Below are 27,600 nucleotides of genomic sequence, written 5' to 3' on the forward strand. Positions count from 1 at the left end.
GGCTGCTCCAGCTCTGGGCTTTCCTCGATAGACCATCTCAAGCTGGCAGAACCCTAGGGCCAAGTGGGCAGTCCATAGCAGATGGTGCCCGGTGTGGGCACTCTGATGTCCATCAGGCCTCTGGGCTAAGCTGGGTTGTAGCATTGAATCTTTGTTAGCAGCATTAGCAAAATCCTATAGGTTTTTTCTTTTTTCAGTCTCTCCTTGGTAGCTTGGCACTCTGATCAGTTTCCTAGGGACACCGTTTCCGGCAAAGAGAAGAGTAAGTCCTGTTCTCCAAGGGCCATTTGGTCTGAGGGCCATTATTTATTTAGCACCTGGCAGCCCCCTTTCTTTCTCTTACAGCTGCAGACTTCCTGGGATGAACCCCAGCTCTGCAGCTGCAGTATCCCAGCTGAAGGAAGGGGAGAGAAAGGCATCATTGGATGGAGTTCTCCCACTGGAGTCTTAGGCATTGTCTAGGGTTATAGCTCCAGATCTGGTTGGTACATGTTAGGTGAATGCTGTGGAAGGGTAAGAACCAGAACCTCTTTTAAGGCGTGTATGGAACAAAGTTGGCCTCGGGCCATCTAGTCCTCTGTATTCTCTCTCTCTCTCCCTCTCTCTCCCTCTCTCTCTCTCTCTCCCTCTCTCTCTCTCTGTCCTCCCTCTCTCCTCTCTCTCTGTATTCTCTCTCTCTGTGTGTGTCCTCTCTCCCCCCCCCCCTTCCTCTTTCTCTCCACTCCCCATCCCCCTCTTTCCTTCTCCTCTCCTCTTCTTTCTCACCAATCCCTCCCCTCCTGCCTTGGAAATAACATTGTAAAAATTCCTTCCTTTTCGTTGCTTTGGCCTCTATTAATGACTCATCTTTCCATCTAATTGAATACTTTCTCCTCTCATTTCTCTTCCCGCCCCCCCCCCCCCCAGTGAAAGAAAGGAGAAAAGAAAGAAAAACAAAACCCTTGTAGCATGCTCGGTCCAAACAAAACAAAATTTTGCTTTGCCGTGTCATAAAATTAGGTGATAGACCCTGAGGCTGTCACCTACTATGGTATGGGTAGCAATGTTTCATCATGAATCCTCTAGAATCATAGTTGGGACTGACTAGCCTTTTCAGAATTTATCTCTCCTTTTGTTTGTCATATTTCGACGTCTGTTTTCCCAGCTCAAAGCAGAATAATTTCTACCTAGAGAATTAGGGAGTGTGTGAGAAGCCAAGCCTTTGAGGTGCTTAGGATAGGATTCATACATGTTTAAATGGGAGACGGAAAAAAATCTTAAAAAGTAAATGGGAGGGGGCAGCTAGATGGCGCAGTGGATAAAGCACTGGCCTTGCATTCCAGAGGACCTGAGTTCAAATCCAGCCTCAGACACTTGACACTTATTAGCTGTGTGACCCTGGGTAAGTCACTTAACCCTCATTGCCCCGCAAAAAAAAAAAAGAAAGAAAAGGAAAGGAAAAAAAAAGATTACCTAAAAAGTAAATGGAGACAAACTTCAGGCCTTGCTCTTTGACCCATCATTCCCACATTAGAATTCAGGCTCAGTATCTTTTACAACCAAAAAGGTGGATGTGGCTCTCTTTCTTCTGTCTTTGGAAATCCCTAATCTGGGCCCTCAAGTCTCAAACTAAGTTCTGTGTTCACCCAAGTCAAGTTAACCTCTGTGAAAATTGTCTGATATGGAAAGGATATGAAGGATTTAAAGGGTCATGGTAAGGGAGAGATAACAGCCCTCTTTAGATCTGGGGGTGATGGGAGTCTATATTTTTCATATTATCACATCTTCTTACCAGCATAGAAATGTTAAGCATGAGAACTGGTACCAACATTCAACTCTTGCTTTTTTGGGAAGAGAGGAATGAGAAACCATCTGTTCCACTTTGTTGGCTTCTGGCCTGTCTGTGGGGAGCGAAATTCTGTTGCTCTGCCTTGTGGGGCTGTAAACACTTAGCCTGTGGCCAGTATTGAGTCAGAACCTCTTCCCTCAGTCCTGTCTGGTCCTCAAATCTAAATTGTCTGGTTTATATAATTAGATGTATTTTCCCCCCCTAAGTATCCCCAAATCTCCCTGTCTCTTCTGTCTCCCAGGTCTTCACTTTCATTCCTCGAATTACCATCATATTTGGACTCACCATTTACTTCTTTTTAAGATATTAACAGATTTGTTTAGAACTAGGCCAAAGAAAGGATTGGGTAGACCCTGAAGATAAATATAGTTTAAATTTCTCTCCTCGCCCCCAAATGCAGAAATTGTCAGCCTGGCTTTGCTTTGGCTTCATCCTTTCCTGGTTGGCATGTGGATAAAGGTACAGGTGGCAAACTTACCTGTTTATCAGTGTAGGACCTGCAGCCATTTTCTAAGAGATTTGCTTCACATTTTTCCTAAATCAATGGGTGGAAAAACCATAAATTGAAATTCAAAAGATAAAGTTTGTCCATAAGCAGGCACTCGATATTTCTTGAATGAATGAATTGAAACCAAAACTACTCATATGTTTAAATTTCTTGACATTAACAGCACAATACACCAGGATAGTATATAGAAACCCTAATCAGTTCCTAGAATACCTTAAGTTCCTCTACATCAATGTTCTTAAGTGAGATCTGAAGATCACTGGGGGTCCCGGGAACTCTTTACACAATGGGGTCCATGAAGTCAAAACCGTTTTTATTACAGTGCTAAGATGTTTTAATTTCTAATATATGGTTAATATCAATAGATATACTGCACATGAACAAAAGCTCTTTGAGAGGTACTCAGTAATTTTTAAGAGTGTAAAGGGTACCTGAGACCAAAAAGTTTGAGAACAAGCGTTTTACATTGTACCCTTTCTCTCCTCCTGTGAATCTATTTATGTTTCACTATAATCTGTACTATACCCAAAGTTCCTTGACCCTCTGAAGTTCTGAAGGATTTTATCGGAAGGGCCAGTGTACAATAATGACAGTGTACTTTGAACATAGGAATAGACTATTCCAACTCTGGGAGTATTGGGATATTTTCTGTCCTCTTTCCAATCTTGGTGTCAAGTCAAAGCCACTGACTTTGTGTCTAGAGAGTAATTACATAATTACGTTTTTAAAGAGCGAATCTGAGCTCAGTGTAAGGATGTAGACTAAGAAGAGAATAAACTAAAAATCATGTTGGGAGAAAATATTTAAAATTCCTAAAAAAAGAATTAGAGCCTGGAATTAATGAAGAGGTGATTGTAGCTTACTGTCATGCTTAGGCTCAAACAATGATTTTTAGTCTGTTTAAGAGGGTAAGGGGGGGGCAGCTAGATGGCGCAGTGGATAGAGCACCGACCCTGGAGTCAGGAGGACCTGAGTTCAAATCCAGCCTCAGACACTTAACACTTGCTAGCTGTGTGACCCTGGGCAAGTCGCTTAACCCCAATTGCCTCACTTAAAAAAAAAAAAAAAAAGAGGGTAAGGTGTGTGTTTCTGTTTAGTCTAGCATGTATTTATTCCTATGTTTTTGTTTTGTATTTTACAGTACAGTCAACCTACAAAAAATCTTTGAATACTTCCACTGAGGTGAGTTTCAGAAGATACCAAGAATTTCAGTAGGGTAAAAGGTTTTTTGTATGTGGTACCTACCTCTACTAGGGAATGGCCCTAGATTGGGGCAGAATGAGCCAAATGTCACCTCTGGTAGGCAGAAAAGAGAGAGGTTCCTGGTATCTAACCTAAGTAACTTCTGCCTTATCTTATTCCTTCAGTGAACATAGAATACGACTCTTTTCACCATATATGAGATATTCCTCTTTAAAATTTCCTTCCTGGACCATATTCCTTGTCTTTTCCTAACCTTTCTGTCTCCTCCTGGGGTCTGTGATAGCTTGCAGCAAGTAGAAAGCAACCAAGGCCTACATCTTGACATTTTAGTACCAAACTTGAGGGCCCTTGGAAGAAACCCTTCCTTTGGATCATTTCAAGGATCCTTCTGCTCATGAACCAGGGATAATAACAGTAAAAGCAGTGGTGTTGGGACTCGGGAGGTCTTTGTGTAAATCCTGGCTCAGACACTTATTAGCTCTATGACCCTGAGCAACTCATGAGCTTCTAAGCCTCATTTTCATCATCTGTTAAATGGAGAGAGCAATACTCATACAATTTATTTTTCAGGATTATTGTGTGAAAAGTACTTTATAAATATTAAATCTCATGAATGTCACTGGCTGTGATTATCTTCATGACCAAGTGCCTTGAGAGTAGGCAGAGGATTTCAATGTCACGTAGTAGTGGAGTCCAAGAGGGCTTATTTACATTCCTTTCTTTGGACTTTGGCTCCTAGGATTAACCTTATTGGTTCTTCCCAAATCGACATTCCCTCTTCCCAACTTGTCTTGAGAGTAGTAGACCAAGTTAAGACTAAATTCCCAGCAATTTCTCTTACTGTGACCGAGACATCCGTCTCAGGAATACTACTACGCTCCAAATCTGCTCCCATAGGCAATGACTGGAGTGTCTCGGTAGTGTGGTCTTTTGATCTGGATTGCTAGAGTCCAAAATGGTTTGGTGATTGACATTTAGATATAGAGAATGAACCTCCTTTTTATCATTTTAATAACAGCAATTGACATTCACATAGCATTTAAGGTTTCCAAAGTGATTGACAAACATTGCCACATTTAATTTCCTAAAACCCTGTAGAGGAGGTACTAGAGATATCACCCCCATTTTACAGATGAGGAAACTTGAGTCTTTGAGCAATTAAGGGACTTGAACCATGTTACATAGGTAGTATTAAGGATGATGTTTGAATCAAATTGTCTCTCATTTCTGAGTCCAAAATACTTTTCATTGCTTAGTAATTCATCATTTTAAAGGTCAACCAAGGATTTAGCATGGCTTCTGGGATACCTCTTCCACAAGCTCATTTTTTTCTTCTCTCTGTTGACAGTACCTTAGTCCAGCTACACTCCAATTGACCTTTGTCCCTGCTTCTTTAGTCAGTTAATGTATAGGAAATAAGCATTGATGCTTTGAGCATCTATTAAATGTCCTTGACCTAGTGTAAATACTTACTTTTGTCTTCTTTCTCTTTGTAGGTATCTGGCCCCTCTGGTCCAGTCAAGAAATAGGACACAGAAGTGTTGATCCCTCTGGGGAGACAACATATAAAAAGGTATATCTGGATTCATGTCTCTCTTCTTAGAACTGGGCAGTGATAGCTCTGTTCACCTTTGTGTCCCCTCTTCTGACTTCTCCCATCTTCTGCCTTTGCATAATAGCATTACACATAGCTAGTGCCATGCAGTCTACCTCACAAAAGATAGACTGTTATTCATCTCTGTATGTTTAAATAAGGATGTTCCTAATAGAGGGTTTACATTTCAGTCCATTTCTTGCAACAGACTTGGCAACAAGTACCAGCTTATTGTACTAAAGAAACTGGGTTTCTCTATTAGGGACAGGCATGCAACAGGTCCTTCAAGGCTGCTCTCACCTTACCTCAGGGGAAATACATCTCCTGCTACCTTTCCTGTGAAGCCTAATATACACGGAACTGCGTGAAGAGGCCAGCTCCTTATATGGCAATACCCGGACAGACGGCTGCTGGCCAGCGTTGCAGCCTGTCCCGTCAAGCTCATTACTTCCAAGCACTGGCTTTGGAATGAGTGTTCTCAAAACTGGTGGGAGGAGTCTGAATACCTGCCCTTGAGATATCAAGTGGGATGGAAAGGAGGTTGCACAGCCAAGAAGAGATAAGTGGATTTGGGTAGGACTGGGGCTGGGGGGAGAGAAGAGAACAGCCACTTAAGGTTCTCTCAGCTCTTGGCCGAGCTCCAAGATACACTCTTGTTCTATAGCCCTCTCTGGGAGCCCTCTAGTTATCATCCCCATAATAGGACCTACCTCCCAGGGATCTTGTCAAGAGCCAATGAGATACTGCACATAAAGGGTTTTGCAAACCTTTAGCACGCTATATAAATGCTAACTAATACCACACCAGAGCACCTCTGACTGGTAGAGGAGGTACTTAGGGCTGCCAGTCTATTGATTCAGTGGTGCCAGACTCTGTTTTCTGGTCTTATTGGCTCTTCTGACTTCTTTGTCTTAGTGACATTATCCCAAATCAGCACTGTGTTGTGCTGAGGTACACTTTTTCTCTCTGGCTTTTACAGTAAGATTTCACGTAGCCAGTTCTTGAAACAGAATTAAGTCAAATCAGCAAACATTTACTTAGTGCCTACTATTACCATGCACTGTGATAAGCACTAGGCACATAAAGGCAAAAATTAGTCCCTGCTCTCTCAGGGAGTCTCATGGGGTAGAAAACATATAAACAACTAAGTACAAAAAAAGACATATACAGGATAAACTAACATAGTCAACACAGGGAAGGCGCCAGCATTAAGTGGGTTTGTAAAAGATCTCTTCTATAAGCTGGGATTTGAAAGAAGCCAGGGATCGCTGAATCCATGGGGGCTCATGAGATCACGAGGTGAAATAGCTTAGAGGGAGAGGGGGAAAAGTTGCTTCCTCTTATTCCCAGCCTTTTTGTATTGGGCAGTTTGTCATCTCTCTTCCGGTCCTAAGGAAGCTATAGTTGAGTTTCCCTCAAGTCTATACTATCTTAGAACTTAATTGCTGAAAGGGATCTGTAAAATCATCCAGGCCAGAAGTTAATGTTTGTGTGACATGGACCCCTTGAGTAGTTTAGTGAAGCCTATGCATACCTCAAAATAATGTTTTTCCAGTTTCAAATGAAAATACATAGGCTTACAAAGGAAACCAATTCTATTAAAATAACAGTTTTCAAAGTACTTTTTAAAAAAATAGAACAAAAGTTCATGGACTCCAGATTAAGAACCTTTGATCCAGTCCAACTCCTTCATTTTATAGATGAGAATCTCCTCATGCTATGACAGTAGGTAATCTTTATTTTTGTTTTTTTAGTAGGCAATGTTTAAAGTGACTTAGGCACTGTTTCTGCCTCTTTTTTTCTTAAACAAGATTCAAAAAGACATTGTTCCATAGTTCATTAGATAAATACCTTCCCCTTGTAATAGGCTCTGGATCTCAATAGTACAAAGTCTTTTCTATGAATTGGGATCCTGAATTAGGGTGGGAGGGGGCCTTTGCTTTGTGGATTTAGAATTTTTTCTATCATGTTGGGGAAGATGAATTTATTAAGCTCTTTGTTTTTCTTCATGAAGTGATCATCTTTTATGTTCCATTTCATCCCAGCTAAAAGTTTCTAGTCTTTTGGGGGCCCTTAAATGTGACATCTCCATAGCCAGCCAGGCACCCGTGTGGGGTTTGGGTTGCCTTCAGTTACCATCAAGGCATAAAGTCCTTGGTGGGGAGAAGGGTGTGTATCTGATGATTCTCTTTGGGTTCTCGACTTTGGCTTAAGAGGGTCCCTAAAATGGAAATCTAAGAGTGAGGAAGACAGAGTAATGAACCCTAAAGAAAGTGTTTCTGGCAGTATATTGAGCTCAGATGGAAGATGACAGGTAGGAGGGAGCTCCCTGCCCGGAGACCCAACTCTTGGAATGGTGTCTAGCAGAATATCTTGCTCCCTCTAGGCACTAGCAGGCCCTGATGTGTCAGCAAGCCCAGGAGTATTTAGGGAGCAAGTGTTTGTTTTCATGTTACCCAGAAGCCCTTTGCTTTCATTTTTTTGCTCTAGTACTCTGAATCTGAACCTTTGTAGTTTGTGTCAGATTTAATAACTTGAATTTATCCTACTTTTCCTCAGACAACCTCATCAGCCCTGAAAGGTGCCATTCAGCTAGGCATTACCCATACTGTTGGCAGTCTTAGCACCAAACCAGAGCGCGATGTCCTCATGCAAGACTTCTATGTAGTGGAGAGTATCTTCTTCCCCAGGTGAGACAACCTGATATTTAGGGAAACAGATCTGGGCCCTTTCTGCTAATGCACAAGATGAGACTTAGAGGTTCCTCAAGGAGATTGGATGTGACATTTCCTGATTCCTCCCTTCCCCCAGCCCCCTTCTCACTCCCCCAAATCATCCATATTACTCTATTTACTTAATTGTGCACATTATATGCCTCCAATATGCTTCCTTGAGGTCAGGAACTGTGGTTTTTGTCTCTTGTGTATCCCTAGTGATGAGCACAGTACTTTGTACTTAATGTTGTTGGAAGGTTGAACAGCCCAGTGAAACACAGAGAAAGGCTGTATCATCTGGTTGAGTTCAGTCCACATTCTGACATTGGCCCTTAGAAGCCAAGTCCCCTCAACCTTGACCCTTGACCTGAGCAGGTGGGTTCAGTCAGAACAGAATGCTGTGTCAGGGGGCAGCTAGGTGGCACAGTGGATAGAACACTGGCCCTGGAGTCAGGAGGACCTGAGTTCAAATCTGACCTCAGACACTTAACACTTAATAGCTGTGTGACCCTGGGCAAGTCACTTAACCCCCAATTGCCTCACCAAAAAAACCCAGAACAGAATGCTGTCTGCTAATGATTCCATGCTAGTTACTGGCACTATAAGGGTGGAAAAGAAGGGCCTGATGTGGTAAGACCCGCCCCCATCACCACCACCCTCTTGTAAGTTGGCCAGAGTCCCCATTGCTGTGGTAGTCACACAGGCTCTGGTTTAAACCCCTTATATTGGAGTGAGGCATTTGGCAGCTGTTCAAAAGTCAGGTGTCTCCCCAGGCCCAATCAAGAGATCATGGATCTGGCTTGCAGTTGCAGATCTTCTTGTCCTCAGCTACCACAGAGATTTAGTTTTCCATGCTTAATGAGCTGAAAACTAAAGCAGCTGCTGTTTTTTTTTTTTTAATGAGTTGAGTATAGGAGTTATGTGAGCACTTCGCTGAGCCCATGCCTTAATCCCCACACAGCCCCTGACTCACCAGTGACTCAGTCAAAGGCTTGATTATCCCTCTGAGAGGATGGTATTGGCTAGAATTTGGGGAGCATGGAGGGAATTCCTCGGCTTCCTGACAAATTTCTGCAAGTCTTGACTGTTTCTACTTCCCCTGGGCAGTGAAGGGAGCAACCTCACCCCTGGACATCATTATAATGACTTCCGTTTCAAGACTTATGCCCCTGTTGCTTTCCGCTACTTCCGAGAGTTGTTCGGGATACGGCCTGATGACTATCTGGTAAGCCCTTGGGGTACCTTTGTTCCTAGTCCCTCCTTAGCCCAGAATTCCTTTGCCAGGTTTGCCAGGTCCTGGTGTTTCTGAAACTCTTCTCCCTCTCTTTCTGGATCCCAGTATTCCCTGTGTAGTGAGCCACTGATCGAGCTCTGCAACTCTGGAGCTAGCGGCTCCTCTTCTATGTGTCCAGTGATGACGAATTCATCATCAAGACTGTCCAGCATAAAGAGGCCGAGTTTTTGCAGAAGTTGCTGCCAGGATACTACAGTGGTGAGAGGGCTGGGCTGCTGTTCCCTTCCATCTGCTGGCCAAGGTGCCCAAGCACAGAAGCAGCTTTGACGACTCCTTGCCAAGAACTTGGCTTTGGCCTTTTTGGTTGTCCTTTCCTCTCGGCCTTAGTTTCCTGGGGCCCAGGTCGGGCGATGCTCTTGGGTTTAAGGTCTTCTTTGAGAAGCCTAAGACCAGGTCGCGTGCTCATGGTCAGTCTCCTTTGCCCCCTTCTCGTACATTCCCAGGCTTGGGTTTGAGTCAGGAAGGTCTCCCGAGTATCTCCATGGGTCCCCAGGAACCTTGCTTTGTCACAGGATGATCCCATTCTCATCTCAGCAGCTCCAGAGAAAGGGTTTCCTCATTGATTCTGCGTCCTGACCCTAAATGCCTATTGTTTGATGGGTCCCTCTTGGCGGTGTTTGCTCTGCAGAATTGAATTGAATGCTATGGAGGATACAGGCAGCAAGGAGTAGCTTGAAAGTCTCAAAGTGACAATCCCTGAAGGTCTGCTTGGGGAGTAAAGGCCAGCCCTCCTTAGGCAAGAATGCAGCGGAGATACAGATGATGGTGTCTCTTATCTTGGAGCTTCAGTGCAAGTTGTCTTCCCCTCTAACATCCCCCCTGCATCTCTCTTGTCTTCTTCCCCAACAGAACCTGAATCAGAACCCTCGAACTCTGTTACCCAAATTCTATGGGCTCTACTGTGTACAGGCAGGCGGCAAGAACATTCGAATTGTGGTGATGAACAACCTCCTTCCGCGCTCTGTCAAAATGCATGTCAAGTATGATCTCAAGGGCTCCACCTACAAACGTCGGGCATCGCAGAAGGAGAGAGAGAAAGTCTTCCCCACCTACAAAGACCTGGACTTCTTGCAAGATATTCCAGACGGTCTCTTCTTGGATGCAGACATGTATAATGCCCTGTGCAAGACGCTACAGCGAGATTGCTTGGTGAGTGCCCCCTCTCTTCTGCAAAAGGAGTGTCGGGATTGTGTCTCAGTATTGACCTTGGGACAAGCAAGGTGGGATGATATTAAATGTCCCGTCCCCCCCGTCCCCCCCCCAAAAAAAGAAAAGTCAGAAGACTTCCCAGTGTCACCAAGTCTCACAAAGAGCCCGGCCCTGTGAAGTCTGTAGTCAGCATCTTCCTGACCTTGCTTAGCTTCTGCTTCTTTCACAGCCACTTGGCAGTGGATTCACAAGAATCCAGTATTGCTTTATAAAGTACAGAGAGAGGAGCATCTAGGTGGCACAGTGGATAGAGCACCAGCCCTGAATTCAGGAGGACCTGAGTTCAAATCCGGCCTCAGACACTTAACACTTACTAGCTGTGTGACCCTGGGCAAGTCACTTAACCCCAGTTGCCTCACTTAAAAATAATAATAATAAAAATAAAGTACAGAGAGAAAAGATGGGCAAAGAATGGAGTGAAAGCTGGCAAGACTTGGGAGAAAAATGGAAAGAATGAGTTGAGGGACCCCTGAAAGAATGAAGAAATTTGGAGAAAGATGATCTGCACTTGTCCAGGGAAGTCAGCAAGGGATATCCTCATGGAACTTGTGAGCCTGAATTAGGCCAAGACCAGGGGGAAAAGGGGGATGGTCCCCTTTCCTTGGAGCCCCATCTGTTTGTGTTTCTTTGAACTTGAATTTGTTTTTGGTATCTTTTGTTTTTACATTATCTTCATTTCCAAATTTATTCTTTATCCCTCTCCTGTCTGGTGAGCTAGTGCTTGAAACCAAGAGGGGGAGAAGGGAGGAGGGGAGGGCATGTTTGGAAAACTAATACACACATCAACCAAGTCTGACAGTAATAGGCAGTGCTCCATGGCTTCCTTCAACAAAGGATTTCATTTTTTCATTTCCTTTAGGTCCAAGCTTGGTTGTCATAATCACATGGCATTTAGCTTAATTTTTGTTGTTGTTTTGTTGTGTATCTTGTTTTCTTGGCTTTGCATCAATTCTTTTAAGTCTTCCTATGCTTCTCTGAATTCTTCATAATTGTGGTTTCTTGCAGCACAGTGATATTTCATTACAGTAACATACTACAATTTATTTAGCTATTTTTCATTGTTTCCAGTCCTTTGCTTTCCCTAATGGTTACACCAGTTCACAGCTTCATCAACATTGTATTAGTGTGCCTGTCTTTCCATAATCCCTCCAACATAGACTGTTATCATCTTTTGTCATCTTTGTCAATTTGCTAACCATGAGGTTGAAACAAAGTTGTTTTCAGTTTAATTTCTGTTATTATTTGTGGTAGTTTGCAGTTCTTCTTTTGAGAACCATACTACTAGGATAATTCTAAGAGAGTCATTCCAAACTCTGCATGTGGGGGGCAGGGGGAGAGATGTCAGGTCATAACAATCCTTATCCTCATGCTGGGATTTCAGTTTCTTTTTTTCCAACTTGGATTTTGAGTGCCTCACAAAACCTCTAGCCAAGGTATCTTCCTTGTTCCTAGGTGCTACAAAGTTTCAAGATCATGGATTATAGTCTGCTGGTGGCAATTCACAACATGGAGCATGCACAACGAGAGCGAGAGCGGGTGCCCACTGAAATGGGCTCTGGGAATGATACCCGAAAACCAGCCCCGCAGAAGGCTCTCTATTCCACAGCTATGGAGTCTATTCAGGGGGAGGCCCGGCGGGGTGGCACCATGGAAACAGAGGACCAGTGAGTATCTGATAGGATCTGGGAAATTCAGTAAAAGGCAGACCACTATTGATTGGAATTCAGTTTAAGATAGGACCATCTTGTACCCCATCCAGGAAAATCTAATTACTGGGATACTGTTAAGTGAGGTAGTCCTATAGCTAGACTCCCAAGAAAAAGTGTTTAGTAGGGGTAAAGATCTAGTACAGACTGTGATATCTGTGGGATAAGGGCACCCAGAATAAAAGGTTGGTCGTTGTCCAGTGGGGCTTATTGGGAAGGTTTCCTAAAAGACAGGTTGGGAAGGGTTGGAAAGAACATGCCTGCACAATGTTTTTGAAGGGAGAGAATGTTGTGATTCTCTGATCCTTGGTAGTTAAGTATAATTTGTGCTTTGGACAACTCAAGTCCATGTCCGGATTATAGCTTTGTGAGTTCCTCATTCTTCTCTTTCTGCATTTGTCCCAGGATGGGTGGCATTCCTGCCCGAAACAATAAAGGGGATCGATTGCTGCTTTATATCGGTATCATTGACATTCTACAGTCTTATAGGTGAGACATAAAAATGTACCCCAGGTCTGGAGCTGAGAAGGAATGGTTGTTTAGGGTTAAATATCCCCCCTCTAGTCAGATAAATTAGCTTTGCCTCCAAGGTATCTCCTGATTAAGACTCCTAGGTTTCAGGACATCTGCTTGTTATGCAAGATTTCAGATGAGAGGCTTGATTTCCTCCCCCAGTTCACACATCCCTTCTGGTAGAAAGCTAAGTCAGCCCCAAGACCATCTGTCTAGCTATTGCTTTATGTGGCATGAGTCACACTCTGCTTCAGGCTGTAGCTGGAAGTTTCTTCTCTTCCTTTCTCACTTTCCCAGTAGGGAAAAACAAGGGAGTTTCTAAAATTGGGCCAACAGCCCTAGCTTCTGGCCCCAGTGAACAGAGGTAAGGAGCTGCTGCCCAGAGTTCTCTCTCCCTTTTCTCCCTGGAAGGCCCTGACATGTGTGTGTGTGTGTGTGTGGCAATTGGGGTTAAGTGACTTGCCCAGGGTCACACAGCTAGTAAGTGTCAAGTGTCTGAGGCCATATTTGAACTCAGGTCCTCCTGAATCCAGGGCCTGTGCTCTATCCACTGCACCACCTAGCTGCCCCACCCTGACATTTTTGAGAGTGCTAAACATCTACATAACAAGTTATTTGATATTTGTTGTTTTTTTTTTTCCCCAGTGGAGAAAGGATCACCTATCTGTAAATCCTCACACCACTGCAGTAAACCAAAGTCTGATTTACATAAGTTTCTTGGTCTAGATAACCACCTCACTCCTCACTTCGATTTTGCTCTTTTTTGCATTCTCAGATAGATATCTGATCTCATCCTTGTGGATGTTCCCTCCAGCAGTGTAGATTACGACTCATCCGTGCCTACCCATCCTTGCTGACACTTATCCATGTCCTTCCCTGTGTTTGCCACAGGGGTTCGTTCAACCCAGCACACTTGGCACCATCGTTCTGTCTCATACCATAACAATGGAAGAGATGGTCCCTGGGAGTTGAGGGGGGGGGGTCCCCTTCCTCTAGCCATGTGACCACTCCATCTCCTTTGCTGATCGTGTACCTATTTAATGGTGTCTTTACTGAAGTTCCTGTTGTAGTTCCTTATTTGTTTTGTGTAGCAGCCTGTGTGTGATCTCCATAGTCCTCGGCTTTTTAATTCTTTGGAGACTGTCTATCTCTCTCTGAATTGCAGCCATACAATGCCACTGGTAAAATATGAGTGTTAAAAAGATGGGCCTTTGTTTCTGGGGGAAGTTTGATGTTAGTAAAAAGCTTTGCAGTTGCTGAAAGACTATGCAGCCCACTCTCCTAGCTTCTCATTCTGTCCCCAGCTCATTGTCCATTTGCAGTGTCTGTCCTGAATGAATTCTGAGGAAAATCAGCAGTTTGGGTGGCTTTGTCCTACCCACCTTTACCCACCCACCCCACCCCCCCAAAAAAATCGTAATTTTTTTTGTATTAGTCCGTGACTCTCAGGACATCTTTTCACTAAAACTCTCACAGGTTCATGAAGAAGCTGGAACATTCATGGAAAGCTCTGGTCCATGATGGGGTAAGTAGGTTGTTTTTACCTGTCTCTTCACCCCTCTGCCCTGCATTGCTCTCCTCAATTTTCTCCATAGTGCAATGGGTAGAGTTGACTTTGAGTCTGAGAAGCCCTGACTTCAAGTCTTGCCTCTGAAACACACTGGCCATGTCACTCAGCCTCTCTGGGTCTAAGAGGAGACTGGACTCACTGTCTCTGAGACTTCCCAGCTCAGAATTTATGGCCCTGGGGGCGGCTAGATGGCGCAGTGGATAAAGCACCCGCCCTGAATTCAGGAGTACCTGAGTTCAAATCCGGCCTCAGACACTTGACACTTACTAGCTGTGTGACCCTGGGCAAATTACTTAACCCCCATTGTCCTGCAAAAAAAAAAAAGAAGAAGAATTTATGGCCCTGTGGGCCTCTGGATCCTGGGCAGCGCACTTAACTTCAGTGCTCCAGGCCCCTCTGTCTGACTGTTTCAGAGAAAGTTCCAACCTGTATTGGTGGGAAAGTTCCCTCTCCTATTGAAATCACTGGTCCAGCCACTCTCCCTGTTCCCTCCTCGAACCTCTGTAGGTCCTTGGCCCAGGGGCACATGGCATTTAGACCTGGGGAGGGGTCGTCTTTCTCAGAGCCCCATCTCCCAAACCTGTTCTACTCCACAGGACACAGTATCAGTGCATAGGCCCGGTTTCTATGCTGAGCGATTCCATCGATTCATGTGCCAGGCAGTCTTCAAGAAAATCCCCTGTAAGTGGTTCTTGCCAGTTGGCCCAACCCAACCCAATCTCTACCCATTGTGCCACTGAGGCGAGAGGCATTTGGGAGGGCTGGGAGATTCCAGAGTGCGAAGATTCAGCATATGGCCGCCATTCCAGTCACTGGGTCAGACAACCAACTAGATAAGGAACAGTAGCCCATATTTCCCGTCTCGGGCTGGGGGTGGGAGGCATGCAAGGAGGCTTTCTTTGGCTCCTGTCCCAGGCCATGCTCAGAGTAATTTTTATGGCATAAACTCATCATAGCCCATATCATCTCACCCAGGGACTCTTGTTTTTCCCTCTCAACACCAAAGACGAGTCCATCCTGGCCCCCATATTGCTTTAGGCCCTTTCCGTGTTCCTGCTTCCCTTTTTCACCACTAAGTCCACCAAAGTCCCTCAGTAGGGCCTCAGGGACCTAGGGATTGTATGCAGCTCTACCAAATAATCATGCCTTTGCTTAATTACTGTGTTTAGTATTGAACAAAATTGTTTGGGATGATAGAAAAGATATCAAATAGCCTCTTTTTTCAAGAGACCTAAGTTTGAAAGAACATACACAAAGTAAAAGGCCTTAATAGAACTTTTAAAACAATATATACCAAAAAATATAAGTAATACTCCTTGATGTTATGGGGCTGAAAGGGTGGTCATTTTCAGGCCTTCCTGAATAAGGGGAATATGGAAGGGAAGATGTGGATGTGGGGGACAGTGGGGAGGGCAGTGGAGTTAAAGTACAGAGATCATTCCATTTAAGGTTTAGGAGAAGCTACCTCTCCCTTACTTCGGCCCCCCCCCCTCCATTTTCTTCCTCAATGGAGCTGACCACTAAGGGGCCCCAGGTAATGATGTATTCCCTGTACAAGTTAAGCTTGCTCTCCCATTCTCAGGGATGGGGTGGTGGGGAGAAGGAATTGGAATACTTTATACCTTTTTTTGGTCTGGTGCTGGCCTCTATGTTGAGTACTAAGCCGGTCTTTCTCTCCCTTTTGAAGTGAAGCTCTCTCCTTCCAAAAAGAGTCGGATCAGTTCATCCCTTCGTCGAATGGGCCCAGGTGGAAACTCCCTCTCTCCTCCCCAACTGACAGTCCCTGTCTCTGGAGATAACAAGGCAGAAATGACAACACAGGTGGAAGTGGAACCAGGTTAGCGCCATGAGTGGGGGCTATATGTCATTAGGAACCTCCTAGCCCTCTCTTCCCCCCCATCTTTCAGATTGGGATGCCTGTCATCCTAGCGGTTCCGATTGCCTCTGCCACAGTCCTGACTCCCTTTGTTGACTTAAGGAGACGCTGCATTCCCATAGATCTTTCCTGTTCTTCCTCACTGGTTCACGTTTTCTCTCTCATCTTCTAGGTGTTTACTTTCGCCGCCCTGATTTACTCCCACGAACTCCCCCTGTGGATGAGACCAACAGTGACTCTGCTGCCACCACCCTTTCTACCTCTCCAGGCAGTGAGAAATTCAGCACACCAGCCAACAGGTTTGTTCTTTGGCCCTCTCTTCCACAGGTCTCTCATCCCTTTTTCCAGCTCTCTGTACTCTTCTGAGAAGGCAGTTCGTGACCCCTTGTGACCCTCAGAGGTCATGCTGTGTCCTCTGCTCTCCACTTAGGTTCATGGGCGTGCAGGTTCATCTCCCTGTGGGCTCAAGCTCAGAGATCCTGAGAAGGGCAAGAAACCTCAGCCTTGATCGGTGAGGGGCGGGGCGAGCCCCTACCCTGGGCCTGGGCCTTGGCCTTGGGCGGGTCCCTTTGTGCTAATGTGTCTACCTGTTCCTCCAAGTGACCTCTCTGATCTTGAAGCTGAGCTCCCTAGGTCCCCTCTCCAACCCTTTCTTCATCCAGTAGCCTTCAGAGTGAGACCCCTTCCTGCCCCTGCCAAAAAGTGGTTTAGCCTATGAGGGATAGTGTTGTGGGCCTTGTATAGGGGTCCAGAGTCAGGATGCTGGTGTAATTCATGTTACTATTGAGGGAGTGGGGGACCACAGTAGGGAGCTAGGAAATATTGTTTTAGTTGGCTAGTTTGAGCAAAATAACAGTCCCTAACTTAGCTTCTCCTTAACCTCTTCCATCTGATGCTCAAAAGTGATGACATTAAAATAACTTGGAGGGGGAGAGGGAGCAGGGCAGCAGGAGGGGAGGGGAGGATGAGACCTGAGCAGGGACAGCCCCTTGCCCCATCTGACTTTTCTCCTCTAACACTTTCCCTCCCACAGTTCACCTCCCTCAGAAAGAATTGACGCCGTTGAGTCGGAATTCAGCTGTGTGAGTGACTGGGATTTGGGCGGTTGGTGTGTGAGGCACAAGAGGCTTCTATCAGTGTGGGGAAGGGCTAGTTGTACTGTTAAATGCCATGATCCCTTGCCCCTTCGTGGCTCAGTGAGCGCTGTGGCCTTTGTTTCTGCCATCCAGGCTGAAATGAACTTTAATCATGCCAAAGTTCTGATTGTCTTTTACCCTTTTCTCCTTCCCCACAATTTTACTCATTTTTTTCTTTCCCTCTCCAGTGAGAAAACCCCAACAGAGGACCTGGCACTTGGAATTAGGTTCTTCCATCATGGTGGTCCCAAGGTGTCAGCCCCAATCCCAGCGCTGCTCAGCTCCCCCTTTCCTTGCTATTGAAAAGGAGGATAGTAGAGTCTGGGAGAACTTTTCCCCAAACTCCTGAAGAGGAGCCTCTTTCCCCACCCCCAGGATGGGCATTAATTAGTGCCTTAGGCAGTCCCGGCAATGTCATTGTGTGGAGAGCATCCCGGAGCCCGAGTTGGGTGGCACCCATTCTGCCCTTCCCAGCTCGGCTTCCAAAGTTGACTTTAGGACCGTAGCCTCTTCAAAATGAAAGTAGGGCTGATGGACTATGCGGTTCTCTTCCACCTTCCCCGTCTCTTTTTAAAGCAACTGGACTCTGTTCCTTTGCAGCAGGCTGACTGATGACCCCTAGCCCAGCTCTCTCCTTGGCTGCAGGAGAGGAGGTTCTCTGTAACTTTTGTAAAGGTTTCTTTGGGAAGTAGGGGTGTTCATACCCCCTCCTTGGCTTGGATTTTCAAAAGCTCCTCACACTCCCCCCTCCCTTTTCTTTTTTAAAAAAAGATTTCAAGCCAATTTCAGAACAAGAAGTTGGACCCTGGCCACCTCAGAGGTCCCAGGCAATGAGACATCCGGGGGAAGGAGTGCAGGCTCCCCATAAAGAGGAGAAAGGCTAGTGAAGCACAAGACAGTGATGACTACGACTCCAGGAGAACCCTCTTGGCATCCTCTTCTCGGAGCATATTAATGAGTTTCTCCTGTCTGAAGAATCTGAGATAAGAGACAAGGGCCTACATCTCGAAACAAAACACTTACCTTGGAAGGGCCTTGGGACAAATGGTCAGAGGCCTTCTGACCAGAATCCCTGCTGACTGTCAGGCCACACTGATTATTACTTTCTGCAATTTGAAATATTTTCTGGTTGTTTTCCTGAATATAAAGACTTATCAAGTGAATCTTGTATCCTTCTTCAAAGGATTTCCCCTCCTTGCTCTTTCTTACCTGTTACAATGGTGTCCTGCTGTCTGGGGAACTGGGTCGGGAGGGCAGACAGCTTGGAGTATTGTAACAGGCAGTCCTCACTGATGAGACGGAAGAATGTAGCGTCTCTTCCATCTGTTCTTGAGTCGTTTGACTCTTGTGCAGTGGTGCCATCCCTGTATCCTCAAGAGAAGAGAGACTGGGGAGAAGGTACTTCAGACCTCTGCTCCCCAGTGACAAGTATCCAAGCCCTCCATCTCACCACTTTGGTCTTGTGGGGATAACAGGGGCTGGAATCTCAGGCAGATTGTGGAATCCCCATCCCCCTTTTCCACTCCTTTCCCCTTAGGTTAGTCTGTACCCAAGTAACTGTCTATATTAGACACCCCCACCCCCACCTGAAGCCAGTTTCTGGCCTTCTGTCTTTGCTGCCATTTTTTAAATAAGAAGGAAACAGAATTCTTGCTATTTTTTTTCATGATTTACTATTTATGAAGTATTTAAGTGTTTTATTCAGGGCAAAGTTAATCTCTAGGGGGTGGGAGGGAAACAGGATATTGGAGGGAGGGCTGGGTCTCTGTGGCAGGTGGAATTAGAAGGGAAGGGGGCTCAACATTTCTATGAAGCGTCGCTATCTGCCTCTACTTTGTATTGTTCAAAAATGGCAAATGCATTATAAAATGATGAGTACGTGGTTTTAATGTATTAAAACTTTTATCAGTTATTTTAATCCCTTTTAAAAAGCTTTTTGTCTTTTTCCTTCCTGATACTCTTTTGCCACTCTCCCTTCCACATACTTCATTCAGGTGGCCCCAAGCTGTTGCCTTCCTTCTTTCTATTGCTCAGATATCCTCAGCCTGCCCTATCCAGGGCCTCTTCGTCTGGCCTTAGCTTATTGCCAAACTTCTGGTAGAAGCTGCATTATAACCTTGTATTCCATGCCCCATTTTAGGGGAGGACACAGTTATTGGGCTAGATGGATGGAGGGAACTTTACCCCACTAATGCTGGTTTTAGATGTTGGAATGCTTCCTGCTCTGAAAAGTTTCCTTTCTCCTCAGCCCAATTTTCATTTCCAAGGTGCCTGAAGCACCTTCTTCCTCTGCTGGTCTGAACCTGAGCTCTTACTACCTGCTTAGAATAAGACAGGTGGAGAAAAAGGGAAAAAAAAAAGGCAAGTTCTTTCTGATCCAATCTTTGGATTGAATGAGCCAGGTTGAAAGCCACTACTTTCTTCTCTACAACACCCCTCAACAAATACTGTTTTTGTTTTTGTTTTTTTTTGGTGAGGCAGGTGGGGTTAAGTGACTTGCCCAGGGTCACACAGCTAGTAAGTGTTAAGTGTCTGAGGCCAGATTTGAACTCAGGTCTTCCTGAATCCAGGGCTGGTGCTCTATCCACTGTGCAACCTAGCTGCCCCCCCTCAACAAATATTGAACACCTGATAGTTGTTTGTTTCTCCTTCCTTCTAGAAGAGGACCAATGACATCAGGAGGGGGCAAAGCTGTGCAGTCACCAGCCTCACTCTCCTCCAGGGTCATCAGAATCTAGTGGCAAGACATAGGTCAGGAAGACTTGCCATGGCCCTGGATGCAGTGGGAGACCTTGGTCTCTTGAAGCTAAGGTCTTTCCTAGGTCTGTTTGAGGCAGTGCCCATTCTATGATTAAAGTGATAAAGAATAAGGTAAGAATTGAGGCAAAAGTTGGCCTAGTTTGCCTTCTCAAAGGAATCAGTCTGAGAAGGGAAGACACAACTAATGTATGCATAATATGCATAACATCAAGGACTTTTCAGTCTAATTGGGAAGCAAAAGAGAGACAAATGAATTTTTAAATATTAGAAGGCAGTTTGTAAGTGCCTACGTGTCACTATTTTGCACTTTTAGACTCCGTTGCTGATTAAAAAAAAAAAAAGCTTGGGAGTTCATAACAAGGGTTAGGTCTCTGGAGAATGTTCTTTCCCCTCCCCACCCCCCCTGGGGCAATGAGGGTTAAGTGACTTCCCCAGGGTCACACAGCTAGTAAGTGTCAAGTGTCCAAGGCTGGATTTGAACTCAGGTCCTCCTGAATCCAGGCCAGGTGCTTTATCCATTGCACCACCTAGTTGCCACTCCGGAGAAGTTTTGATGCAGATATATGGGAACTGGGTCTTGACAGAGAAGCAGGGTTTGGAAGTAAAGGGGTACCCTAAGAATAGATGTTCAGAGGGAATAATAAATGTGACACAGAAGAGGCTGACTGAACAGTTTGGACAGGTAAGCCAGATTATCACAGGCTTTGATGCCAAACTGAGAAGTTTGGACTTTATCCTGTAGACAATGTAAGGCTTTTTGAGAAGGGAAAGAGATGTTCAAAATAACATTTGAGGAAGCAATCTTTTGGTGTACAAGAAGGCTCAGGGAAAAGATAGCAATCCAGGATACATTGAGTGATTTAAGGTTTGCTAAGGACTTTGCCTACAACCCCACAAGATAATTCGTGTATTATCTTCATTTTACAAATTGTGAAAGCTATCACTTTCAAGGGATTAAATCCACCCAGTTGTGGGGAAGCTTCTAAAGCAGGGTTCCTGACTCAAATCCATTGTTTTCCCCACTACACTTCACTACTTCTCAGGAAGGTGCTGCTGTAAAATCGAGGTGAGAGATGATCAAGGCCTAAAGGAGGGTGTTGGTGTTGGAAATGGAAACGAAGGGGGAGATTGCAGAAGCATTTGGAGAAGGGGCCACCCCACTGACAGAGGGCAGCTCAGACAGTGATGAGGCTCCTCAAGCTTTAGTCTCTTCATCTTAAATTGAGATGATATATAAATGTCAGTTACTAATTGTTTCTCTTGGTGCGGTGGCAAGGAAGCTCAATTTAGGATGGAAGGACTCGAGTTAGACACCAGCTCTGCCACTTACCACCTGTGTGTCCTTAACACAAATCTTGTCTTTATACCTTAGTTTCCCTCCTTTTACAGGTGAAGAATGAAACTCAACAGCTCAAAATCTAGATTCTTTTCATTACCTACAGCCGAAGATGACTTGTGAGATTGGATAAGGCCAAACACTTGGCCTCAGCCCTTCTGATTAGCTAAGGAGATCAATTTTTCACTCAAAAGAAAAAAAAATTAGTCAGAGGAAGCACACTCCTTTGTTTAATTTCTTTGACCTTCTTGGGTTCCTTTTGTTATGCTGCTTCTTGCTCTGAATGGGCAACTTGGAAGGGGTTTGGCCAACCCATGGGTATTTCTTTCATGTCTCAGAGGAGCCCTCCAGTGGTCAGCAACAATACCTACTATTTATTTGGCTGTCAATTATACTGTTTGTATGAAGGATCAAGTCCTAACATGTCATCTTGGGACTGATAAGCATATATAAAGATTGGAAAAGTTAATATGTCATGAGGATAGAAGTCCTTTGAAAGATCATGCCTTTATGATCAAAGCTTTACTTTTCCAGTGTTTTATATCTAAATTTTTCTATCCAAATTCTTATATCCAACCAAAATTCCTCCTCAGTTGACTCAAATTAATTTCCTTTTCAAATCTTTCAAGGGCAGAAAACAACTGGCTTATCATCCTTGTTAAAATCCCATGTACTTTGAATTTCTACTCCCAGCGAAGACAATAGTCACCCTTTAGACTTCTCTAGGTTATTCCATTACAAACTTTATTTTCCATCTCTTCATATTTTAATCTTTTTATTATTTCTGTTGTTTTTACATCACCTTTGTTTTGGAATTGATCCTTCCCCTTCCTCTACCTATCATCCCCGGTAACAAAGATTTTAAAGAAGGGACAAAAGCTATTCTGCAAAAGCAACCAACACAGCAATGGTTCCTGACTATATGTGCAGTATTCCACAACCAGTTACCCCATCCCTTGGAAGAGAAGAGGAAGGTGTGTTTTCTCAACTCTTCATTTGGGTGAAGTGAGCAGAAAGAACAATTAATAATGTTCATAGTAACACCATTGTAAAAAACAACTTTGAAAGAATGAAGAACTCTGAGCAACTCAATGACCAACCACGATTCTCAGTGGACCCTTGAAATACACTTCTCACCTCCTGACAGGGAGGTGGTGCACTTGGAGTACAGATCGAGAAACATTTTTGTATATGTCCATGTGGAAATGAGTTCTGCTTGACTATACATATTTGTTACGAGGGTTTTTCCCCTCTTTTTCAAGGGGATGGTGGTGGGAGGAATAGAAGGCAGACAATGAATAATTGAAAAAATAAAATTTAATTTAAAAAAAATCTCTGGGGTCAAGCTTGGTGATTATAATTACACTTTTTTTTCAGTGAGGCAATTGGGGTTAAGTGACTTGCCCAGGGTCACACAGCTAGTAAGTGTTAAGTGTCTGAGGCCAGATTTGAACTCAGGTACTCCTGACTCCGGGCCCAGTGCTCTATCCACTTCGCCACCTAGCTGCCCCATAATTACACTTTTGTTGTCTGTTTCTGCGTTCTATTTGTATATGTTATTTTCTTGGTTCTCCTTGCTTCACTGTCAGTTCACAAGTCTTCCTATGCTTCTCTGAATCTTTGTACTTTTTAATGACGTAATTACATTAAGGTGTCACAGTTCATTTAGACATTCATTTCCTTAATTGATTAATCTCTAATTTAGCCTTGGGAAGAAACCAGGTGGGGTAGTGGATTGTGCTGGACTTGAACCCAGTTCAAATCCTGCCTCGGGCTGTGTGGCCCTGGGCAAAAACTTAATCCTTCTCTGGCTCACCTGTAAAATGGGGCTAATGATAGTACCTATCTCACAGGTGTTTTTTCCTGATGATCACATGAGACCTATTTAAAGCTCTTGGCAAACCTTAAAATGCTATGCAAATGGAGGCAGCTAAGTGATATAGTGGAGAGTGTCTGTGGATCTCCTGGGCCTGGAGTTCGGAAGTCCTGAGTTCTGATTTGGCCTTGACGCTAGCTATGGGCAAGTCACTTAACCTGTTCCTACCTTGCAGCATTGCTGTAATGATCAGATGAGACAATTGAAACTTGATTAGCACAGTGCCTGGCACCTAGTAGGTGTTTTTTATATATATATGCTTATTTCCCTAATTCCCTCTCCCAAAAATTATGGCTAATTTTAGTAGAGCCCTTGACTAAACAGTATGCCACCTCCACATAGTTCTCTTCTAATGTCTCATTATGGCATGAAGATTCTCAAAGAACCATCACCTCTGACAGATTCTACTGTAATAGAGTTCAAAGACTGCCCAAGCAATAGATTGCTTTCTAAGGATCGGTTAACTGGCTTATCACCAGTCATTTGGCAATCATTTTTTGACAATGGCTATCCATCAAATAAGGTTAATAAATGATAACTAGCATTTCTATATTGCTTTACATGTTATCTCATCTGAGCCTTAGACTAACCCTGTGAGGAAGGTTGGTTGGTGTCATTCTTCATTCTTGAAGAGGACCAAAATGACATTCACTATGTTGGACACAAGGCACAGGTTGGCACAAATAGTCCACAGGAACATTTAGAGTGGAGATAGGGGTGGCTAGGTGGTGCAGTGGATAAAGCACCGGCCCTGGATTCAGGAGTACCTGAGTTCAAATCCAGCCTCAGACACTTTCTAGCTGTGTGACCCTGGGCAAGTCACTTAACCCCCATTGCCCCGCAAAAAAAAAAAAATGAGGCAGAGAACTAGAGTGGAGATATCTCTAAACTTTCACATTTCGTGTTTCTTTTGAGCCACTGCAATTCTGCATCACTCAGTACAGCACGGGCTGGGTGGTCCTTTGCCAGTGTCACACAATTGATTCCAGAGTTCTTAGGAGAGAGAGACCTTGAGAGTGTCCTTGTATCTCTTCTTCTGACTAACCTGTGAGTGCTTGCTTTCTGTGAGTTCTTTGTAAAATGATCTTTTAACCAAACATAGATTTGGCATTTGAACAACATGGTCGGCCCATCAGAGTTGCACGTTCTGCAGTAGAGTTTGAATGCTTGGCAGTTGAGCTGGGGAAGACCTCAGTGTCTAGTGCCTTATCTTGCCAGGTGATCTCCAGAATCTTCCTAAGACAATTCAAATGGAAATGATTTTGTTTCCTGGCATGGTGCTGGTAGACTGTCCAGGTTTCACAGGCATACAACAATAATGTCAGTAGCCTAATACCTCTTCTTACCCACACTTTCTTTTGGGGTCTCCCAAACACTGAGCCTAGCTCTGGCAAGGCATGTGTCAACCTCATTATCTGGGTACATCCCTGGAAAGTAGACTTCTAAGGTAAGTGAACTTATCCACAGCCTTCAGTATTTCTCCATTTGCTGTAACCAATGGTTCCATGTATGGATGTGTGATGCTGGCCGATGGAGAACCTGTTTTCTTGGTGTTAATTTTTAGGCCAAAATTAGCACAAGCAGCAGAGAACTGACCCATTCTTTGTTGCATCTCAGCTTCAGAGCCGGTGTTGATCTTCAGACTAATGCTGTGAGGTAGGTACTATTATTCTCATTTTATAGATGAGAAAAAAGGCCGAAAGGGGTCAAGTGACCTGCCCTGGATCACACAGCTAATGTTTTCAGTAGAATTCAAACTCACATGGTCTAGAGGTCAAGTCTAACGACACTCTACCCACTGTAACTGTCTTTGCAGCACACAAAATGGCCTTCAATCCTGTGTTACTTCCCCTTCCACTAATACATCTATATCAACATAGTGGTGGTAAATCAGGGCCAAAGGTCCTTCAGATCACAAGGTTTTTAGATTGCTTATAAACTTTAGTTGTTAATACTCTAAATATGAGGTCCTTGTCCAGTGGACTAGAAGAAATGAACCACAGGTATCTTCACATTCTTTTGTTTTTTAAACAATTGGGGGGCAGGGCAGGACAATGAGGATTAAGTGACTTGCCCAGGGTCACACAGCTAGTAAATGTCAAGTGTCTGAGGTTGTATTTGAACTCGGGTCCTCCGAGGTATCCAGGGCCTGTGCTTTATCCACTGCGCCACCTAGCTGCCCCACATTCTTGTTATAAATGAAGCCAGAGGACACCACTTGGGAGCTAAATAGAAGGATGGTACATAGGTTCCCCTTGGAGAGGTAAATGAAGGCATTGACATTATCACAGACTTTGAGGAACCAGGACTCTAAATCCAACATTATGCCATATTACTGTTCTAGATAAAAGCCATCCTAATAAAAATTAATATCAAGAGTTGCATAGTATTAGGAAGTCAGAAAACTATTTATTAAGTACCTATGTGCCAGGCATTGTGTTAAGTGCTGGGGCTACAAATACGAAAAAAGATAGTTGCTGCCCTCAAGGAACTTACAATCTAATTGAGGAAGACAAAACACAAGGAAGCTGAAAAAGGTGAGGAGAGGAGAAAGGTAGTAGGAGGGTAGGGGCATGGTGGAAAAATCGGAGAAGTTCTAACCTAGCACAGCAAAGTATGAAATGAGACATCTGGGCTGAACTCTCCTTAATTGGAGGTTTGGAGTTCATAGCCCCACTCTGCAATCACAGAGGCTAGTGATTATTAGTGATAGAGGTTAGTGATGAGATCTTATCCTAAAGCCGATCAAATCTTACCAGATGATGAAGTTAGCCCAAGAATGAGCTTTCAGGGGCTTGATGAAATCAGAGAAGTACCAAAATACTGCAGCCAGGTGAGAAATGAGCAGGTTAGGCATGGATGTCCAATTTACAACAGACACCCATTGATGAAATCACAGAAACCTTGTGAGTATTTTTTTTTTTTTTTGGTGAGGCAATTGGGGTTAAGTGACTTGCCCAGGGTCACACAGCTAGTAAGTGTTAAGTGTCAGGTCGGATTTGAATTCAGGTCCTCCTGAATCCAGGGCCGGTGCTCTATCCACTGCATCATCTAGCTGCCCTGTATTTCTTTAAGACACCTTCTATCATCTCCAGTTCCTACAAAGACTTAAAAATGTGACAAAACCTCTTGGATCTAAGGCAAAGTGTAATGAAGAGATGTCATAGCCTTTTTGATGCATTTCAGTTGCCTTTTTTCAGATTTTTCATTAATGTTATTTGCTAACAGCTTCTGAGCAATTATAATCTCCCTGTTTGGTTGGTTGGTGTTTTAAACTATACATGTGCCTATCACATGTGTTGTGCATTTGTATTTCTGTCAGAGGTTTTGCACTTGCCTCCCAGAATTTGTCTCTTGTCGTTATGTTGAACTATTTTTCTCATTTATCAAGATGATTGTGTATTTTATTCTTGATTCATAAACTCCATGTGAAAAAAAGCTTTGAGGGTGAAAATGTTTATTTTTTAAATTTTTGATCTTCAGACTTTGAGGGTGAAGAATTTGATGGAATGCCTGCAACACTGAAGAGGGGAGAGTACTAGCTCATTTGATTTCCTTGGCCTATACCCAGCTTCACCTATTGCTTGGTTAGGGTTGGGGAAGAACACCCGGATCATTTGGGGTACCCCCAAAGGAGATTAATAACCTGGGCACCTATTTTTGAAATATATGTATAGACTTGGAAAGGGGGGGGGACTTTTACGACACAATGTTGCATCAAGGGATGGTTACTGTATCGATATTTTTGCTATTTTCCTTTGTTAAAAGGAAGGTTTCACTATGAAGGGGGAGAAGGGCATTTCCAGAAATGACTATGCTACAAAAACAAAAAGCATCCACCAGTTTTGTTGTTGTTTTTTAGTTTTAATTGTGGCCCACATCCGGGGCAGCTAAGTGGCTCAATGGATAAAGCACCGCGCTGGATTCAGGAGGACCTGAGTTCAAATGAGACCTCAGACACTTGACACTAGCTAGCTGTGTGACCCTGGGCAAGTCACTTAACCCCCATTGCTCCACAAAAAATACAAAAACAAAAGCAAAAAGCAAAAATAGTAGCCCACACCCGTATAATTTGTATACAAGGGACAAGCCGTAGGGCTTTTGAGTAGGTCCCTCCAAGCAAGGTCAAGACCTCGAAACTTCACCCTCCCAAGGAGCTGGTCTCGGAGACCCTGGGTTCCAGTTCAGTCTCTGACACATACTGGCTATGTGACCGTGGACAAGTTTCTTAACCTCTCTGTGCCCAAGGCAGGATGTTGAACTGTACTGGCTGAACGAATTCTCTATACCAACGAAATCCCAAATCCAGACTCCATCCTTCGCCTTCTGAACAGTCCGCTACAATGCACCTAGACCGGGGAAATCAGAAGCCGGAGCTCGTCTCCAGGTTTCTGGTTACGCCATGAGCCTCGCTCCGCCCCTCTCCCGCTCCTGGCCTACGAATCCCAGAAAGCCCCGCGGCTCACACGTGTAGCGC

At 44.3% G+C, this 27,600-nt stretch overlaps 1 protein-coding gene across 1 annotated transcript in view; it reads left to right on the forward strand.

The window, feature by feature from the left end:
• Window positions 1-22,573, forward strand: part of PIP5K1A (phosphatidylinositol-4-phosphate 5-kinase type 1 alpha) — a 35,551-nt gene extending 12,978 nt beyond the window's left edge. The window contains 18 exon segments of the mRNA XM_044003573.1: window positions 3,478-3,518; window positions 5,036-5,063; window positions 5,066-5,112; window positions 7,693-7,823; window positions 8,955-9,072; window positions 9,187-9,241; window positions 9,244-9,339; window positions 9,469-9,548; window positions 9,991-10,290; window positions 11,803-12,014; window positions 12,462-12,545; window positions 14,046-14,094; window positions 14,736-14,820; window positions 15,827-15,976; window positions 16,188-16,314; window positions 16,446-16,526; window positions 17,049-17,097; window positions 17,340-22,573. Coding sequence (XP_043859508.1) covers window positions 3,478-3,518; window positions 5,036-5,063; window positions 5,066-5,112; window positions 7,693-7,823; window positions 8,955-9,072; window positions 9,187-9,241; window positions 9,244-9,339; window positions 9,469-9,548; window positions 9,991-10,290; window positions 11,803-12,014; window positions 12,462-12,545; window positions 14,046-14,094; window positions 14,736-14,820; window positions 15,827-15,976; window positions 16,188-16,314; window positions 16,446-16,526; window positions 17,049-17,097; window positions 17,340-17,342 — 1,736 coding nt within the window. The 3' untranslated portion in view covers window positions 17,343-22,573.
• The last annotated feature ends 5,027 nt before the right edge of the window (window positions 22,574-27,600 follow it).

The sequence above is a fragment of the Dromiciops gliroides genome, chromosome 4 (genome assembly GCF_019393635.1).
Source record: "Dromiciops gliroides isolate mDroGli1 chromosome 4, mDroGli1.pri, whole genome shotgun sequence".
In the NCBI taxonomy this organism is placed as follows: Eukaryota; Metazoa; Chordata; class Mammalia; order Microbiotheria; family Microbiotheriidae; genus Dromiciops; species Dromiciops gliroides.